Source organism: Eublepharis macularius, chromosome 9 (assembly GCF_028583425.1).
Source record: "Eublepharis macularius isolate TG4126 chromosome 9, MPM_Emac_v1.0, whole genome shotgun sequence".
In the NCBI taxonomy this organism is placed as follows: domain Eukaryota; kingdom Metazoa; phylum Chordata; class Lepidosauria; order Squamata; family Eublepharidae; genus Eublepharis; species Eublepharis macularius.
In genome coordinates this window covers 96,803,185-96,822,920 of record NC_072798.1, presented here as the reverse complement: position 1 = coordinate 96,822,920, position 19,736 = coordinate 96,803,185, and the positions used below count along the sequence as shown (strand labels likewise).

The window sequence follows — 19,736 nt, the reverse complement described above, 5'->3', positions numbered from 1 at the left end:
GTCCCTTATAAATCGCTCCATCTCTCGCTCAGATCTGATGCGCTTTTTGGCCCCTCCAAACTCAAAGGACACACCTTCTGGTAATTCCCATCTGTACCTGATTTTCATGTCCTTCAAGATCTGAATTAACACTTTGTATTTTTTCCGATCTGATAACACTGACCTGGGTAATTCCTTCATTATGATAATCATCTTGCCATCAATCTCCAATGGATCTTGAAACTGTTTTGTCACAATCTTCTCTTTCATATTTCGTGTCGTAAACTGCACAATCACGTCTCTTGGTAATTTCCTCTGGGTTGCAATTCTCGAGTTCACACAATATGCCACATCTAGGATAGCCACAACTTCCTCCTCCTCCTTCCCCAGGTATTCAGCTAACACCTCAGTCATCTGTTCTTGCGCTGATTTTCCTTCCACTTCTGGCAAGCCACAAAAACGTAACTGCTTCTCCATGTGTTTAGTTTCTGCAACTGACATTCTCCCCCTCATCAGTCTCATCTCTGTTTGTTGCGTGTCTGCTAAGTTCTCCATCGCGTCTTCTACTGTTTTAACTCTCTGCTGCGTTCCTTGTAGTTCACTTTGTATTGTTTCCATACTTTTTTTCACTTCTGACAGCTCCGATTTTACTGTCTGTGTTACCTCTTTAACCTCTTTAATCAGCTCCAATTTCGTGTCCTTAAGTTCTTTAATCACATCTAAAAGTTTTTTATCCAGGTTTTCTATTGCCGATTGCCACTCTTTTTTTGACATCGTGGGGCTTGCTTTGGCTCGCTCCCACGAGTCCGCTCTCTTCCTTAACTCCGTGGCGTAAAATTTAATGTCCTTTTATTTCAAATGTCCCGATCTTCTTACAGAAATTAAATTTTAAAGAGTCCAAAATGTCGGGCGTCTTTTCTCTATGGTTTCTCTATGATTTTGCAAACCAAGATGGCCTACTTCCTTTTCCGCTGAGGCCGCGACCCTTCCCCTTTCAAAGATGGCGATTCCCTTCTTCCTGCCCTCCAGCAAGGGCCGCTTCTCTCCAGCAACTCTATTGTTGTTACACACTTCCTGTCTCCCAACTTCCCACAGTAGGTCTCGCGATGGTGTCTTTTTCTCACAGCTCCATAACCGCAAGTATTCAAAACAATAGTCCAATTCCTTTAATAACTTCTTTAAACTGAGTCTCTTTTCAAATACAACTCTTGCCGAGTCTTCCCCTCTTTATCGTTAGCCTGTTGCAGTTTGAAAATCTACTTTTATTCCTCTCTGCTTTAATCAATCTGTCCCGTAACAGAAGATAGTGATCTTTACCTTCTCATTCACTTTTCTCGGGTTGTAATCGCTGTTTCGATTTTAACTTCTCCTCTCCGTTTCTTCCCCCAATCGAAGCTTGGGTATGTAGGTCTTATGCCAGCCGAATTGGCCCCAGAACTGCCGCAGAGATTGTAGCCGACCCGTCACAGGGTGGGACCTCAAGGATCGGGAGGGGACCCGTTGTGTAGAGCCCCCCCTCGTCCGAGATCTAGCACACCCTAGTATTAGCACCTGATTTTCACGGTGATACTACTGTCCCAGTTTTACTCAAAAGTTTAGAATGAGAACTTTCTCTTGAAAGAAACACAATCTACTCACAATGCCCCACCATTAATTGGTGCTCTAACATTAGCTATTTTCAGTACAAGGTATTGCAATGATCTTTCAGCTAGAGTCCCTTCCTTTGCCGTCTATTCTTTTACAGGCTATGAAGCATTATGTTGCCCAATTAATTTTTTATTGCTCTGGTTATCCCTACATGCTCCATTATTTATTCAGGCACACTTACCACTTTTATAGCAAAGAAACTCATTTTAAATCTTACTCTTCAACTGTAGAATTCATAAAATTAACAGCTTTTTCAAACCTATCAATTCTTTCTCCCCAAACACAAGATTTATGGAAGCCTTCCTATTCCTTCCCATTCAAATCTCTATCCTTAACTGACCCATTCAATCTCTCTGTACTACAGTCCCTTCCAATAATAACACATTTAATGGACAACCTGCTTACAGTGGCCATTTGTCCTGTGTGTTTTTTACAGGACAACCTTCTTTTCAAGCCACAGGTCTCAAATTCTGTACTGAAATACTAAAGGATATGGTTAATCCAGCATTTATTCCTAGAAGAGCAGGAGGTTGAAAAGGGCTGGATGGTTTTAGGAGCTTGAAGGCTCTGCCAAACCACAGGCAACTTTCCTGCTCTTCCCTGTCGTCTTTGCCACTCACATCAGATTGATCCAGAATCCACCCGGTTACTCATGTTAGCTGTGGGTAATCATGCAGTGACTGGCCAAGGCTGAATCGCATTTGGCCTCCTCAAGATCTCATCGTAAAGGCTTAGAGTTCCCCTTGCTGGCAAGCAGAGGCTTCCATAATGAGCCAAGCGTTAATAAAGGGCACTACCCGACTTAAAGGCTCAGGTCCCTAGTTGTGCTAGCAGCTGGCTTCCTAGATGGATGGCTGACCCCCCTCAACTCCTACTGCAGAAGGGAAGGGGCTTCCCCTCATTGGACTCTCCATAAGATCAGTCTCTTCCCAGGCTATCTTCCTCCAGTTAAAGAATCTCATTTTTCATGTCCAGATTCAGGAATTTCAAAATTGTTTCTAAAACAAATCTCTAACTCTGAAAATACAACGAATGCTACATTGTTTCTCTACCCTAAGGAACTGATTATTGCATCTAGTGCTAGAGAAACAGTTGATCAGTTGCTGGTTTATATTTTCAAATGGAGGCTACCATTCTCCCTTCTTCCCACAAGCCCACAGCGCCTGAAACATCTGCTTTTCTCCTTCCCCACCACTCTGTTTTACGTTTTGCTTGAAGAGTTCTGGAGAACTCAAAGGCTCACACAGTTATGTGTGATTTTAGCTGCTCCTAATAAAAGTTATGATACAGGTTTTGTTTGGGGAGTTTGCTTTGGACCTGGCTACCTGCAACCTCTATTTCAATGAAATGTAAAAGTCAGTAACATTAATTAAATTATTTTGTGGAACTGTCTCATAATCCTGAGTATCTGGGGCTGTTCCAGTAGATCTGGAATATTCAGCCAGGAGAACAAGACCAGCTTTCTGCAAATTAGTCATCCACAAGATAGTCAGATCCATCAGAATCTCCCTTATCCAATCTCCAAGATAGACTTCAATGCTGTACTAAGCGAGTCTAAATGCACAGGACACCACCTAACAAATTGCAGAAAGAAATAATCCCAAACCCTGATGATCAGTACTTGCATTTTAGCATTTATTCTCACATTACTTTGTTGTAAAGTTATATTTACATCAGTTTATCCAGGGCTTTTTTTCCTGGGAAAAGAGGTGGTGGAACTCAGTGGGTTGCCCTCGGAGAAAATGGTCACATGGCCGCTGGCCCCGCCCCCTGATCTCCAGACAGAGGGGAGTTGAGATTGCCCTCCGCGCCACTTGGTGGCGCGGAGAGCAATCTAAACTCCCCTCTGTCTGGAGATCAGGGGGCGGGGCCAGCAGCCATGTGACCATTTTCAAGAGGTTCCAGAACTCCGTTCCACCGCGTTCCAGCTGAAAAAAAGCCCTGAGTTTATCAAACTGAATACACAGCCTCACTGCATTCTAAAGGGTGATTTTTATAATGCACAGCAAATGTAGTTTTCAGTGCTTATCTGAACTCTAAAAATATGAGCTCCAGCCTTCTGAAAATACATTCCAATAAAATATTCACCTCACAAAACTGAGCTCATGGGGACTTTGCCACACAAAGCAGCAGCACAAGAACCAGTTCCTACAACTTCATGAGGCCCTCGCTCACATTTAAAAGCTGGCTCACAAGAGGATGTACAGACTTACGACATAGACAGTTTGATTCTGGAGATCAAGCATCATAGTCCTCTGCTTAAAGAAACGAATGAAGTCATTGAAGGAGTCACAGGACACAGGGGCCAGATCCTCTTCCTCGGAGGAAAGACGCTGCAGCTGTCTCAGAAGTTCCTCCAGAAGCAGCCTTGAAGCGTAGCATTCATTACAGTTGACAAACACGTAGGGAAGCTGAGGAGAAGAATGAGTTCAGGATGGCTTGAGATTCTGTCCGCACAAGAATCAGCCTACAGCTGAAAATAGGGAGCGATACCCGTTTACATTTCTTACCCTAAAACTATGGGTCCTTGTTCATACCCAGATAATTAGCAAAAGAAGTTGGCAAGGTGGACAACCATTTTGCTGCCTGGCTCCAAGGATGCCAAAATGTCAGGTTTCTCACTTACAAATTGTGCCCAATTGGCCAAAACGATCAGTTGCTTAATTGGGATCAGAAATGAGTTCTAGTCCCATTTATCAGCTGATTTCCATGCAGGAAATCTAAACCGATGGACACAGTTATACTCCTCTAATTTTATTAAAGCCGATGGATTTAGAAAAGTGCAACTCTGTTCAGGATTGCTTCGCAAGCCATAACAATGCTTAGGGGATCTTTTGAGATGTCAACATATTTTACACAGTTCAGGAAAGTGAGCAAGAGAAGCCACTGGAATGTAGGTGAACTAATCAAGGCACTACTTGGCTACTCTCAGGAGCTACGTAGGTGGAACATGCATATTACACCCTTCTGCAGTCACTCCACCGGCTGCCCATCAGTTACTAGGCTCAATTTAAGGTTCTGGCTGTCACATATAAATTCCTTCATGGTCTTCGACTCTCGTATCTGTAGGACTACCTCCCCACCCCATGACAGCTTTGCTCATCAGAGTACGGCCTTCTGCAGGTACCGGCTAAAAAGGAGTGAGATCAACAAGTGCCACCGTGTGGTATGACCTGCCTGAAAAGGTCAAGCAGGCCCTCCAGACTTCTGGCATTCTGCAAACCATGTAAAGCAGAATTGATCAGGAGGCATATTTATAAAGGCAGTATTATGATATATGAGTTCAAGGTGCTTTAATAAAGGGACTGTAGGCTACACTACTTTGTATGGTATATGTTATCTATTTACTGTATGTCTTATCTTGTTCTCACTACATTGTTTTCAACCTCTGTAATTTAACCTTCAGCCATAGTTAACATATCATGTCTAATACTTACGCTTTGTTTTCAGATTTCTGTAATACTAGTATTACTTTCTTATCAGAAGTCTTATTCTATTGATTGCACTGACTTACACTACCTTAAGTGTCAATGAGAAAGGCAAACTATAAATAATATAAATAAAGTTTGTTGATGAATGAAAACTCTTCATAGACTATATGAAATAAATAACAATTTGATGATTTCTGGATTAAGGATTTTGACATTAGAAAAAGAGAACTGTTAATTATTACCTAGAGAAAGTATAGATTTGATATATGAATATTTATTTTGGAGAAAATTGGAAACGTTTTAGTTTAGATTGTTTTTGTTGTTTTATTTCTGTATTATGTATGTTTTTGTATATTGATTGTTTTTGTTTGTTTTATAGTATATGTGCAATTGTAGTTTTTAAGGCTTGTTTTTAATCATATAAAACTTTCAATAAAAAATAGTAAATCATTACGAATCATTATGAAGCATACCAAATCATTATGAAGCATACCGAAACGCTTCCGATAACCCGAATCCGAAGCGGCTTGCCACTTCAGGTTTTAGGTTATTCCGAATCTTTTTCTCACTTTGAGTAAACCCGAAGCGGGAAAACCGAATATTTCCCTGGTGCACACCCCTAATCAATACTCATTGTGCAGGTTGAGCCTCAGCAGGAGAGGATGCTAAGCTGGGACTACTCGCCCATCCACAAGCCTCCCAGCACACGGCCAAAATCAGTAATGTTGATCTCAGCAGGAAAAAACCTGTTTCATAGATCCTTTTTTATCAAAACTTCAGTGTTTTCCAATGCAAAGCAAAGTGTAGTTATTTGTCTTACCTCTAAGGTTTTCAGAAGAGTTTGCATCACATAAGTCTTTCCACTGGATGTATGTCCATAGATGAAAAGGGCTGGAAAGCTAAAATGCTGACGCTAGGCAAAAAAGATATAGATGTATTTAGTCTTTGTTTAAAGCATTGGCCTTTCTTCAGCGGAAAGATTTACAGAACTTCGAGTCATCAGATTTTCTACTAGATGAAAAGCTGATGAACAAAGGGACTCATAGCAATCAGGATCCTCTGCAGCAGACTCTCCCTTTGATTTTACAGTCCATCAACTACTTGAGAACAGAATTCAACAGCAGGAATGGCCTGAAGCACTGAATGATCCCAAGACACTACAGTGTTTGGAAATGGTCAGCACTGGAGTGTGTGGGGTAACAGAATCCAAGGTCTCTTGTGCCCGAAGACTTGGAACTGGTTGCTTTTGAAACACATTGTGACTGCAGCTCACTGTGTCACAGGCTGAGCTGCCCTTTCAGACGACGCAGGCAGGGTAAGACCACAGAGGAATATTGCTCTGTTACCTGTTCAGCACCATCAATGCACAATGCATTTTACATTAGGAAAAGGGGGAGGTCCTTGCTCCATGGAGCTTACAACTTGAAGTCTGAAAGTGAGGAAAGAATAGAGGGAGACACAAATGCAGTCACTGACTTTGCTGAGGTTGGGTGGAAGACCATGCACTCAGTGTAGGGTTGCCAGGTCCAGGCTGGGAAATTCCTGGAGATCTGGGGGGTGGAGCCTGGAGAAGGCAGGGTTTGGGGAGGGGGAGGAGCCTCAGTGGGGTATAATGCCATAGAGTTCACCGTTCATAGCAGCCATTTTCTCCAGGGGAACTGATCCCTGTTGCCTGGAGATCAGCTGTAATTTCGGGAGATCACCAGCTATCCCCTGGAAGCTGAGAACCCTAAGTCAATCGGAGTTGCACAACAGAAAGTGGTTTTGGAGGGAGATTTGAAGAACTGAATGCACAGCACTGGAGACTGAACTGTGTTCAGTGTAAGGCAAGGGGTTGCTATCATGAACACTAAACAGCCCTTCATTTTTCCAACACCAGGGTCACCACAGGCAGAACGAGAAGAAACGTTGGGGTGTGACTCAAGGAAACGCTCCAGAGGATGCCATGTCAGAGTACAGCTGGCTCATTTGCCCTTTCCAATCTAGAGGTATCAGCTGTACAACTACATAATGGATGAATAAATACCACCTTATACCGGAAACCAACAGACCGATAGTCATATCTACATGCCTCCAGCTACCACCCTAAACATACCACTCGGTCTATTGTCTACAGCCAAGCCTTACGTTACAACCGTATCTGCTCCAATGCTCTCGACCGAGATTCACACTTAAGAGATTTACAACAAGCATTTTTGGGACTACAGTACCCACCAAATGAATTGAAGAAACAAATCAATAGGGCCAGACTAGTACCCAGAAACAGTCTACTCCAGGACAAACCTAAAGGAACTAACAACAGAACACCACTGGTTGTCACCTATAGCTCCCAGCTCAAACCCATCCAACGTATCATCAGTGAGCTACAACCCATCCTGGAAAATGATACCTCTCTCTCAGAAGCCCTGGGTGGAAGACCTTTCCTTGCCTACAGACAGCCCCCCAACCTTAAACGACTTCTCACTCACAACCATGAATCGGCCAGCAGAGTCACCAGCACAGGTACCAGGCCCTGCAACAGACCCAGATGCCAGCTCTGCCCCTATATCTACCCAGGGAATACAATTACAGGACCCAATGGCATCAACTACACTGTCTCTGGCTCTTACAGCTGCTCATCCTCCAATCTGATATATGCCCTCATGTGCCAACAATGTCCTTCTGCTCTGTACATTGGACAAACCAGCCAACCTCTACGCAAAAGAATAAATGGACACAAATCTGACATTAGAAATGGAAACGTCCAGAAACCAGTGGGAGAACACTTCAATCTACCAGGACGTTCCATCAAAGACTTAAAGGTCGCTGTAGTTCAACAGAAACCTTTCAAAAACAAAATCCAACGGGAGGCTGCTGAACTGGAATTCATATGCAAATTTGACTCTGTCAAGCTGGGACTGAATAGGGACTATGAATGGTTATCACATTACCACAGGTAACAGATTTCCTTTACAGAGGTGGGGTCTGGGGGAGCTCAGTGGCACCTGGCGTGGGCTTTCGTGAACCACAGATCTCTTTGTCAGATGCATCTGGCAGGGAGAGCTGTGGTTATCGAAGGCCCATACTGCATTGGAATTGGATGGTCTAGCTGTTTGGCTGCTACAAACTAACAGGGCAAACTCCTTTGAAGCCAACTGATACACACACTAAAAGGAGATGTTTACATATACTAGCAAAGGAATGTTTTGATTGCTCCCCCCCTCCTCCCCCTAATTGCCTCTTCTCTCTCCTCCTCTTCTGTATTTGACCAGTCTCTGTATCAGGCATCTGACGAAGAGAACTTGATTCTCGAAAGCTTATGCTACAATAAAATTGGTTAGTCTTAAAGGTGCTACTGGACTCTTTTTGATTTAGCTCTGAGTGATTCCAGGTAAATCGACAAATGGAAAGACGGAGAAAAACTCCTAATGTAAGAAATCAATTTTTCAGAGACTGGCCTGCTCCCATGAAAAGGAACTGGACTGTGCAGTGTGTGAACAGATAACCAAAATGGTATAGCCATGCAGGACATGGGAGAGATGGCTGGATCCTAACACCTCAGTCTGAAAACCAACAGAATTCAGGGTGGAATTTTCTCCCCTCCACCATCTTTCTTCCCCTCCAGGGACACAAAAAAAGTCTTGGAAAAGAGGCAATTGTGAGCAGACAAATGACTGGTGAGGAAAGGGTTAAACAGACCCTTTCTCCCCCACATACACCCTGGCTCCCCACTCAGACTAAAACCATCCACAGCCCTTGGGGATAACAATACTCATGTGTTTCCTTATAGTTTCATTGAGCATGCAATCCTCAATCTGGATGTATTGTATTCATTGTGGACAGCACCTTGGTCTTCTGGCTAGGATCAAGTGTGTGTGCGTGCAGTACTCATTGTGGGGCAGTGGGCCTTCACCCACCCATTACATATACAACAGAACATATGGTACAGGCTAGGGGTGTGCGCTTCAGCATATATTTGGGTTTCCTGCTTTGGGTTTACCAAAGCAGGGAAAAAATCAGGAAAGCCTGAAACCCAGGTATTTAAACTGTTTCGAGATTATTAGGAAAGATTTGGCCATTGTTTCCAAAGAGGAACGCTGCGTCTAGCTATCTGGAGGCCTGGGGGAGGGCACTTTGTTTCCTAATAATACCAAAGTTGCTGCGGACCTTCTCCTAACTCTCCTTTCATGACCATCCAAGTTTCAAATGGGGGTATTTTATGGCTCCTCAAAGAAGGTGCCTCTATCCACATCCAATCTCCAATATTCCCTATGGGGGAAACTAGTGGGGCTTTCTAGGAGGCTGGGGGTACAAGCAAAATGTACCAAACTAGCAGGGGACCTACTCCTATGTGTCCTTTCAAGACCCCCAAGTTTCAGGGAGATTGGACTTCAGGGGGGCCATTTTGTGCCCCCCCCAAGAAGGTGCCCCTATCCACCTCCAATCTCCATTATTCCCTATGGGGGAAACTGGTGGTCTTGAGAGGACAGGCGCTTTTGAGTACTCTCCTGTGCCTTCTGCAGCCCTCCCAGCTGACTGACTGAGTTGTGGCATTAAATTGCTGTGCCTACTGCCTCCTCCACTCTGGCAGCCCCCAAGAAGCCCTGCCTCCCTCTACAAGATGTCCTCTCACTTTTAGGACTCATCCCTACCACCCGCTTCCCTCAGCATTAAGGCCCCCTTCCTCCCCTGGGTTCGGGTCACACCCTCCTTTTGAGTGCACAAGGTCTGGGTCCTGCCCACCCAATAGCAGCAATGTACCACTGCCAGCCCAGCCATGTTTACATCTGGCCAGAGCATACTGCCACCACGCAGGACTCACCCCAGCCTCAGAGCAGCTTCATAGACTTTATTTCTGTGATGCTGGCACCTGTTAACATGGGTGGATTGTAGAAATCCAAAGTATGAAAGTTCCTATGTCATCCTATACATGGAGCCCTTACCCAGGCAGGGGAATGGAACCAGGTCCACTCTCATATTCAGATTTTCCAGACTGGAAATTTTACAAACTTGCCCTGTAGACCAGAAATGACAGCAGAATTCCTGTACCCTGACAAAGGTTCTGGTTAGTTATTCAGAGAAAGAAGAGAAAGGAGGGAGGATATATGTATGCATATGGACACACAATCAGCAATATCATGAAATTAATACAATAAATAAAACACCATGTATCAGAATAAAACTAACAATCAAATGCAGTTCAACAATTACATCGGTGGTCCACTATCTCAAACTAACAATGCAATGTATTGTTAAATAATGCATACAAACACAGGAATCTTGTAGCTTCAAAAAATGGTTGAAAACAATACCCACAAAATAGCTGGTAAAGTATTGCTGTCACATTAAACCAGGTACACTCAATATTTTGGTCTATAAACCAATTTTCACTAACCTAAAAAATTAAGAAAGTATATAGATTTGTTTTAAAATATATAAAAGATAAGGACAGCCAAGCAATTAAAAGTTTTACTAACTATAGCACAAAATTCAGAAAATTTTCTAGTTCAGATATTCTCTGAGTTGTCATAAGCTGCCCCCCAAGGATAAAAAACATATCTTGGCAACACTGATTGACCTTCACCTAAGATACAATACAGAGCAACTGAAACTAACGCAAAAGCCACAGCACTGAAAAAGAAAAAGGCCCGTATTTCCAGAGAGAATGCCTTTTGGGAGACTGGCTCCAATCCAGAACACACTTACTAGGGATTAAATCCCCCTCGCTTCTCACTTCCTGCTTAGGACTGCACTGCAGAACAAGTTACTAACTTAAAACTAATGCCCGAGTAGACCAGCAAGAGTGCAACTCTAAGCAAAGTTACTCCCACCCAAGCATGATGGGCTTAGACAGAAGTCACTCTGCACAGGACAGAAATCACTCCGCACCTTCAAGTCATGCAATATTTCCTGAAGAGAGGGCTTAACAAATTCATTCTCCAGGGACCAATGGAGAGCTGATCCTGCAAGTTTGAGAGAAAAATAAAAACTTGGGCCTCCCGGAGACAAGTTTTCATTGACGCATGTGTTAGATGCCCTCCTGGCAAAATTCAATGCAGCAGCAGCAGCAAACTTGACATCCACCTCAGCGCTGTGAACTGAGTGACACCCTTATTCCCCACAAGGGCTTGTATAAATATGATGCATCATTACAGAAGCGCGCAGGTAAAGGTAACACCTCCAACTACGCAGCAGTCAATCAACACAGTTAAATGCCTGTTGCATAAAAGTCATGCAGGGAAACAACGCCGTATTTCCCACAGAACGCCAGGCTAATCCCATTATACTATAAAGGAAACAGAATTATTTGCTTCCTTAAAAGAGCGCTCTTGCATAGTCAAGAAAAACTGCAAGCCAAGAATTCCCCACTCCTCAGGCACTAATCTTTTCGCAAGTCTGACATGGCAACCTCTAATGCCACGGTGCCCTGTTCCGGGCACTGACTTGTTTCTTCATCAAAGCAAACAGCCAGTTCTGGCTTTTCTCAGCCTCACTGTAAGAGATGCTTCAGGAAACCCCGGGGGGCAACCTTTGGGTTTAAAGGAGTGCCCATTTGGAAAAAGCTGCCCCATCACAGGAGGATGCCTGTCTAGGAGCAGTCATTTTGGAGCAGAGCTCACTACTGTCTCTCGAAATTCCAAAAATGTCACAAGCTCAGCAAGGCCGGGCACCTCGGACTAGGTTGGCCCCCTGCCCCTTTAGCCAGATGGACACCATGGGGATCCACAGGATTCCATAACGGGAGTGGTTTTTGTCACGTATGTGGTATGTTCTAGGAATATGCAACTGGTTTGTTTCAGAATGTCAGAGATGTCTGTTTCATGACCCCTACAGATAAGACCCTCAGTAACCTGCTAGCCTAGTGATGCAAATATGTTTTCTGAACTAGAATGGAATTTTCCTCACTAACTCCTTTGTTTTTACTTGCACCCTCCCACTGCAGCAAACTCTGACCAAGGAACTTAGGGCAAGTATTTCCTACAGCACAAAGGTTACATTCAGCAGAACCAGCATGCCATTTTTGAGCTTGTAAGGTCTCCAGCACGTGCTGAATAAACCAATCAATATGTAAGCCTGCTTTTACTTCATCATCTTCTGCCTTATACAGCCTTCATGGCAATAATTCTTACAAACATTTGACAAAGAGGATCCTTTCCACATCCATTTATCAGCCAAGGAAGCTCAGGATAGCTGACATGGAACATCACAAAAAATCCTTAAGCACATAAGCAAGACACCATCTCATGGGCCAGTTGTTGGTCCTTACTTTTGCCTAAACCATTCCTAGAACACACCTAACACTTTCCCTGTGGCTGCATACTATGGAAGGATAGTAGTGGCAAGTTTGGTGGGCAATCAACGTTTCAGAAAATCTTCCATTACTGATTTTCTCATTGAAAAACCTGTGGAAGGTTTCCAAAGAACCCCAGGGTTAACCAGAACAAGGAGAGAACACTAGAATGAGAAAGTTTTGTGATGGAGTTTTCACACTTAGAGACTACAGCCGTTTTCACACTGCTTACTGGCCACGGAACATCACGCCAAGCTCCCGGAACGACAGCGTCTTCCTGGCACAATTTCGCGCGAGAACTGTCTCGCATGAAATCACGCCAGAAAGATGCTGTCGTTCCAGGAGCTTGGCATGATGTTCCGTGACTGGTAAGCAGTGTAAAAACAGCCTACATGAAAGCTGCATATTATTATCATTTGTTGCCATCTATTAGCATGAATCCATGAAACGCTCATACATGCTATAACTTTGCAGGGCCTGCCCACGGCAGAACACCGACCTGCTGCTGCGCCGGGCAACAGCCAGCCAGCAGGGAGAAGGGAAAAACGACCTCCCCAGAGCTGGTGGCAGTCAGCGCCAGCTGCAAGCAGCACACTGCAGCAGGATGGAAGGCGGCGAAATGCAGGGCCCACAGACACCAACCCAAGGGGACACGCCCCAGGGCCTGGCCAGGGTGGAGCCCGAGCATACCCAGGATGGCAGAGTCAGGGGCGGGGGAGAGGACAAGCCAAACCCCGGGAGGGGAGGATTCACCAGCAACTCCATCACACACAGAGAGAGAACTCCGATAGGGGACAAGAGGGATTAACAGAAAGGCTGCGCGATGAGGGGCCGGGGGGGGGGGGTTGGAGAACAGTGGTGTGGCCAGGATTGGTGAGGTTGATGGGCTTAGCCTGGGGGCTGGGTGCAAGACGAGGAGGCGGGAGTAGTTAACAGGGATAGGGACAAAAGAGAGGGCTCCAAGCCAGGTCAAGGAGGAGAGTAGGTGGCTGACCCTGGAGCTAAGGGCCAGCATCTGAGGTGAAGCATGGCAAGCAGAGAGAGGGAGACCGCCAGGTGCACACCCTTTCTGAGACCTTGGCAGGAGCCCCAGGAACATAGGCCCATCGGCTGGGACCAACAAGGCGGTCCCTGTGAGGAGCCAGGACGGCAGGGCAGGGCAAGGAGGGGAGTGACAGATTAGGAGGGAGTTAAGTATTATATTTAATACATTTTCTTTGTAATTAAAGTTCTATGTTTATGAATGTTTGATAGGGTGTTTTTAATGTTTGCAAGTCATTACTAGAAAGATATTCTATAAATGAGTGCCACTTTTCTGAGAAATTGGACAGTTTGGGCTAATTTTCTGCCTGTTGAAGTTTGTCTGATATCTTCTCCATTATCAGGTGTCTCCTATCCTTTATAAACCAGGTGTTTAGGGTAGGTGGATGTTGGGATTTCCATCTTGATGCTTGTAACGAAATGGTTGCCAAAGGTGAAATGAGTGCTGCTAGCAGTTAATCTGTCTTAAAGAGAAAAAAAAATATTCCCCATGAGGTTTAATGGGCTGTAGTGCCAGGGAGGGGCCTGCAGAAGTCTTGGTATGGGATGCCCTTCTTTCTGGACTACAGCTCCCACCTGCCCCGGGCCAAGAAAGTGCGGGAAAAATAAGGGGTGGAGCCTGAATAGAGATACCCAGCCGATCCTGAGGGAAAACCAGTCACCTTCTTGGTTGAAGAAGGAGAGGCTCCTGCTTTTGGGTGAAACCCGAGTGCCTAGGCCCTAAATGTGGAGGGCCTGGGAGGCAACAGAAAGGAAAGGAAGGGGGAACCTTCCCTGAGACCCCCAACCCCTTAAGGTAGAGTAGGAGACAGTGTGGTAGGGAAAGCAGACAGCGGTTCTCTTCAGTTTAATTTTCTGCCCTAGGGGTTCTGGAAAGGGGGGTCTACCCCTATGCGTTGTGCCTTTACCTGCTTTGTATATAGTGCTCTGTATATAGTTATTAAATTACACTTTTTGAACATAAAGACCCTTGTGGTGCTGACCACGTAACCTCCCCCACTTGGCACGCTACAAGAAGGGAGGGAGCCTGGGAGAAACTGATACGGCTAGACCTTGGTGGGTTGCCAATTCTCCAGGGCCCAAACAAAGATTGGGTAATTCATTTCCCAGTAAGGAAATTCAGCCAGAGGGGTCTCACTGCCCCTCAGTCAGGCGGTGTACAAATCAGTGAGTGGTGGCAGCGATGGAGAGTGTGAGCCACGCCCACCAGGGACGGTGGGAGGCGTATGGCGGGGCTAGCAGGCCATTGACGGTGGCATAGTTGCCCGGACTGAGAGCCAGCGCCCGTTCCGCCACAATGCTTATGGCCGTCTTAGCTGCTACTAAGAGGGATGAAATCAGGTCTCATTTTATTTGTGGTATCAGTTGACTTTGCCAAAGATCTAGAAAGATGAGCTCAGGTTTAAAAGGTACATCGTAGTTTGTTATTAGGGTAATACGATGTAGTACTTTTTTCCAGAATTCCTTTATGTAAACACATTGCCACCAGCAGTGGGTGAATGTTCCTACTTCTCTGCACTTTTTCCAGCATAGCAGTGATTTGGCTGAGGATATTCTGGACAATTTTTGTGGGGTTAGGTACCATCGATGGATTGTTTTGTAAGTCTGTAATCTTGTAGTAATTACCGGAGATTTAAGTAGCTTTCATGCCCAGATCATTTCCCAGTCTTTGTTAACTAAAATGATTTTTAAGGTAAGGGGTTTCTCACTTGAAATGGATAGCATGAAAAGTCCTCAAACTTTCTTAATTTTTCTAATGGAAAAACTGGGCAATGTGGGGGAATACTGGAAAAAACTCCTATGATTTCCTCCCCTTTGTGAATGAGTGAAACGAAAGACAATGTTTTCCTCAAAATGAGTAGTATGAACTTTTTAGTGTAAAACAAAATATAGTGTTAGATAATGATAACTCCTATGTAAACTGTAGACATATACAGCATTTTCAAGTATATTTTTCTGTTTAAATGTAAATAATTATAGCAATAATGTATTTAATGATATCTTATTAATGAGTTCAGTGTTTTCAATATGATATGCTTAAAGTCCTACATTGATTGTTTGAGAGTGTTTTTGTCTGCCTAACACTTTTGATTGCTTCAGAATTTATTTTCTACCTTCAACTTGTATTTATTCCTGCCCTTCAGATGGCAAAAATTAAATCCGCATGCTATGATAGCATAACATGCATTAGTTTGCAATTCCTTCTCAGGCACTGGGTATATTTTCAATTTTTTTTAGAAAATGAAGACATTTGTATTTTTAAATTCCATAAACATATCAAATAATACAATTGTATATGCTAAGTTATAAATGATGTAATCGGTGTTTTCCAATCAGTTGAAGAAGTAGCTCTAATAAGTATTGCATATCTTTCAATATTTCCTTTTCCAAAGGGGAGGGCCTTCCCTTTGGCTTCAAAATTTCCAGACATTTTACATCTCTTCTTGGAAGTATTTTCTTCAGTGGGTTTAACTCCCAGTCAGAGAATATCACAGCTGAGTCCATCTATCAACCCAGATCTCCCCATTCCAAGCCTGATATTCTCTCTCCTTTATCAGATATCAGGAGCAGAACAGCTTTTAGATAATCCTCTTGCTCTCCAGCAGGCAAAGATGTTAACTTAAAAATAGATTTCAGCAGGGCTTTTTTTCTGGGAAAAGAGGTGGTGGAACTCAGTGGGTTGCCCTCAGAGAAAATGGTCACATGGCTGGTGGCCCCGCCCCCTGATCTCCGGACAGAGGGGAGTTTAGATTGCTCTTCGTGCCGCTGAGGGCAATCTCAACTCCCCTCTGTCTGGAGATCAGGGGGCGGAGCCACCAGCCATGTGACCATTTTCAAGAGGTTCCGGAACTCCATTCCCCCGCGTTCCCCCTGAAAAAAAAAGCCCTGGATTTCAGCCCCAAAACATGATCAAGCTTCTTAAGGGGGAGGGAGAAAGAGGAAAGGTGGGGAAGAAATGCAACCATTTTAAAAGACAGACAAAATGTGTTACCTCTCCAAAGACTGACAACAGAGTTGACACTTGAGATTCTCGACAGGGCACCAGGCCTTCCAAGCGAAGCAACGCCTCTTCTGGATACCCGCGGTGTTTGAAAGCAGGCATTTTAATTCCCGTTGGTGTAGCAAGATGCTTTCTCCTGGCACTTCCCAAGATGCAAGAAGATGAAGATGAAACTGTGCTTGTGACAAGAGAACTAGCTAAGTACAAAACAACCCCAATCTCTGTTTTTATTTCAAGAACAGCTGTCTTAAGTGTTCAGTTGAAGCCTGAGACCACACAGGACCAGGCCCTACATAAATATAACAAGTCTATTAGGTTTTAAGAAGCTGTATTCACAATATGTAGATTAAAATATTTACAGTAAAGGAAGTACCTAACATGCATATGTCTGCATTACAAGATGCATTAACAGAAATTAATCCAGACAAGACTGAGGAGATATCAGGATTCAGAAGTCAGCTTCCCCTCACCCCCCGAAGGACGTCCACGACTTGGAAGACCTCTTAGATCCATTCCTACAGGGGGCTGTTCAGATATAATTTGTGGCCACTTTATCCAACTTCTCTGTTGGTTACCAGCTGCAGCCTTTTCTGAAAAAGTGAGATTTGACCACAGTTCACTCTGATCTGATCCCATCCAGATCAAATGACTACAAGTTATCTGCTTTGGAAGACTGTTCAAGAACTTCAGCTGGGTCAGAACACAATAAAAAAATAGTTGGCATGCAAAAATGATCTTTCACCTACAGAGTAAACTCCTTCAGCTGGCAATTTGTTTCTGGGTACAGCTCAAAGCACTGGTTCTGATCTTGATCTGACTAGTGGTACTACACTTATGCTCATTTCTGCATTTATTCACTCGGTGCATGCTCTAGGGACAGGTGAAAACGTTCATTTCTCTAAACTTGTATTGACCTCCCACTCTTGTTACTGGTTCTGTTGCCTTTGAAAAGGGGAGGAGTCATCTTACGTTTGTGTACAAGTTAGTTATGTCCAATAATTTTAAAAAATTGCATGTAAGATCTTACATTCAGGGTTGTCTCCCTTTCAATTAAATACAGGTTGGAGGAGGAGTAATAATAATAATAAATACACCACATGTGCTCTTCTCAATGGCACACCAAAATTCTCTTAAAAAAATGTAAGAGCTGAGGAATCTCAGGAGCAGAATTCTCATGCAATCTTACATAACTATAGATAAACAATATCCTAGTCTGGAAGATCTCAGGAACAAGGCAGAATGAAGATACTGGATAAAAATACATGAAGAGATGCAAAAGATCTTCAAGCTTTGGTTGGAGTTGAACCCCCAAAATATGCTATTAAATATTCTACCCAGCAGTACTGCAAAAGAACATGGTGAATTTTTCATACTATATGCAGTAAAATGGAAGACAGAATCCTGTCCAGATGTATCAGAGTGGACGGATAAAGTGTATGAATATGCATCGATAGCTAAATTAACTTCCTATACGGATAACAGGCCAACATCGGAATGCCAGGAAAAAAATGGAAAGATTTCTTTCATTACAGAGCTCGAAGTTAAGAAAAATCAAGAATAGCGAATATGGAAATGGATTAATTATAACAGATACCTTAAAATGCTGAGTAAATACAGAATAGATTACTGATTAAAGATTACTGATATGAAATTTTACGTATAAGCAACTAAGAAAAGGGGGAAGAGAAATATTTCATAATTTAGCTGTATTGCCACATATTTTGAATATACTTTTCTGCTGTAGTTCAGATTTAGCACTCTGTATTTTGTATAAGTTTCTATGCAATTTCTATCGCTATTTGTATTTTTCTTTTAAAATATTTTTTTTAAAAAAAGAGCCGAGGACTCTCAGGAGCAGAATTCTAATGCAATCGTGCATGACTGCAGGTAAACAACAGCCTAGTCTGGAAGATCGCAGGAGCAGGATGCAACTTCTCATCTCCTGCATGCGAGTCCTGCACACTTGCAGAATGCTTCCAAACCACGAACTCTGGTTTCCACACCCGTGTCTAGCCTCTCTTTTTTCCAAAGGGGCTCAGCGCAGCCAGATGTCTAAAGCTGAGTGGGGGGGGGGGGGGAGCGAACACGCGTTCCCACATACACACGATCCAAACACTCCTCGGCACTTGAGATCAGAGCGCTGCCTCCTCACCGCCCGGGCCCCACAAGCCGTTCTCGTCTTCCCGGCGAGCCCGCGGCAACTAACGAGCCTGACAACCATCGACCCCCAAACACTCACCCGCCAGACGCTCCAAGTAACCGCGGCCAGAGCGGGGCATGCGCACACATCACGAAGCGTCTCTTGCGCTCGCCAATGCGCAAGCGCCGGCTCGAGGCACATGCGCTATGCTGGGAGGTGTAGCCCCACAGCCTCTGCCCGGTTGCCCAGACTTGCCTTGGAGGCGTTTCTGGAGGGGGCGGGGCGGAGGGATGCGGCTGAGGGGGCGCTGGAAGCGGCGGTCGAAGAGGTCGAGGGGGGAGGAAAGCGCGGGAGGCGGCGGCAGGAGGAGGGTCGTGGCCGCAGTAAAGCGGGGGGGAGAGCCGCAGAAGAAACAAGCTTATCTAGTCTAGGCTCGTCTGAAAGAAACCCAGACCTATTAGGGTGAAGCTGGAAGAGAGTTGGGGAGAGATGCCAAGTGGCTGTCTTGGTCCAAAGCAAAATTCCAAAACGACTCAATGCAACAACCCAAGAGAGAGTGTTGAAACTTTCTTGTCCCACAGAACTTTCTCATCACGCTGGATGTTTAACAACAACAACAACAACAACAACCTTGTGCTTCTATACCACTGTTCTGGACAAAGTTAGGCGGAGTGGGGAGAGCGAAGGCTAAGCAGACAGGGAAAACTTGTCATCCTCCTCTTTTAAGAGAAAACAGCTTTGGATTCCAATTCTGATCATCTTCTCATGATTTGGACAGAATGGAGACAAAAATGTGTGCAATGTTATTTATTATATTTATATACTCAGAGCAGAGTATATCACAATATAAAAACAGGTAGCGTAATAAAAGCAGATTGAATTTATAAAATCCAGTGGCATTCACATTGTGGAAAATCGCAAAGTGCAGATGCAATCCTACATACACTTTGGGACAGTCCTAGAAATTGCACTTCTCCTTCCATCTCCACGCCTTGCTTCCCATTGCAAAAACAGGGTTGCCAGCCTCCAGGTAGGGGCCTAGACATTCTCCTGGAATTATAACTCCTCTTCAGACTAAAGAGTTCAGGTAACTTGGAGAAAATGGTGACTTCAGGGGGCTGACTCATTGGCATTACATCTCTGTTGAGCTACATCTTCTCCCAAAACTCCCCCTCTTCCCAAGCTCAGCCCCCAGATCTCCAGAAATGTCCCAATCCAGAATTGGCA

General features: G+C 44.2%; 1 protein-coding gene across 2 annotated transcripts in view; it reads right to left on the bottom strand.

Annotated features, from left to right (window-relative positions):
* ORC5 (origin recognition complex subunit 5) overlaps positions 1 to 18,667 on the bottom strand; it is a 119,715-nt gene extending 101,048 nt beyond the window's left edge. The window contains exons 1-4 of one of the 2 annotated variants that reach the window (XM_054988687.1): positions 18,609 to 18,667; positions 16,361 to 16,511; positions 5,878 to 5,970; positions 3,840 to 4,037 (exon numbers count right to left, since the gene is read on the bottom strand). In XM_054988687.1, the coding sequence (XP_054844662.1) occupies positions 3,840 to 4,037; positions 5,878 to 5,970; positions 16,361 to 16,511; positions 18,609 to 18,658 (492 nt within the window). In that variant the 5' untranslated portion in view covers positions 18,659 to 18,667. Of the gene's footprint in view, positions 1 to 3,839; positions 4,038 to 5,877; positions 5,971 to 16,360; positions 16,543 to 18,608 lie in introns of both variants that reach the window. The other variant, XM_054988686.1, reaches the window with a different exon arrangement.
* Positions 18,668 to 19,736: the final 1,069 nt, after the last annotated feature.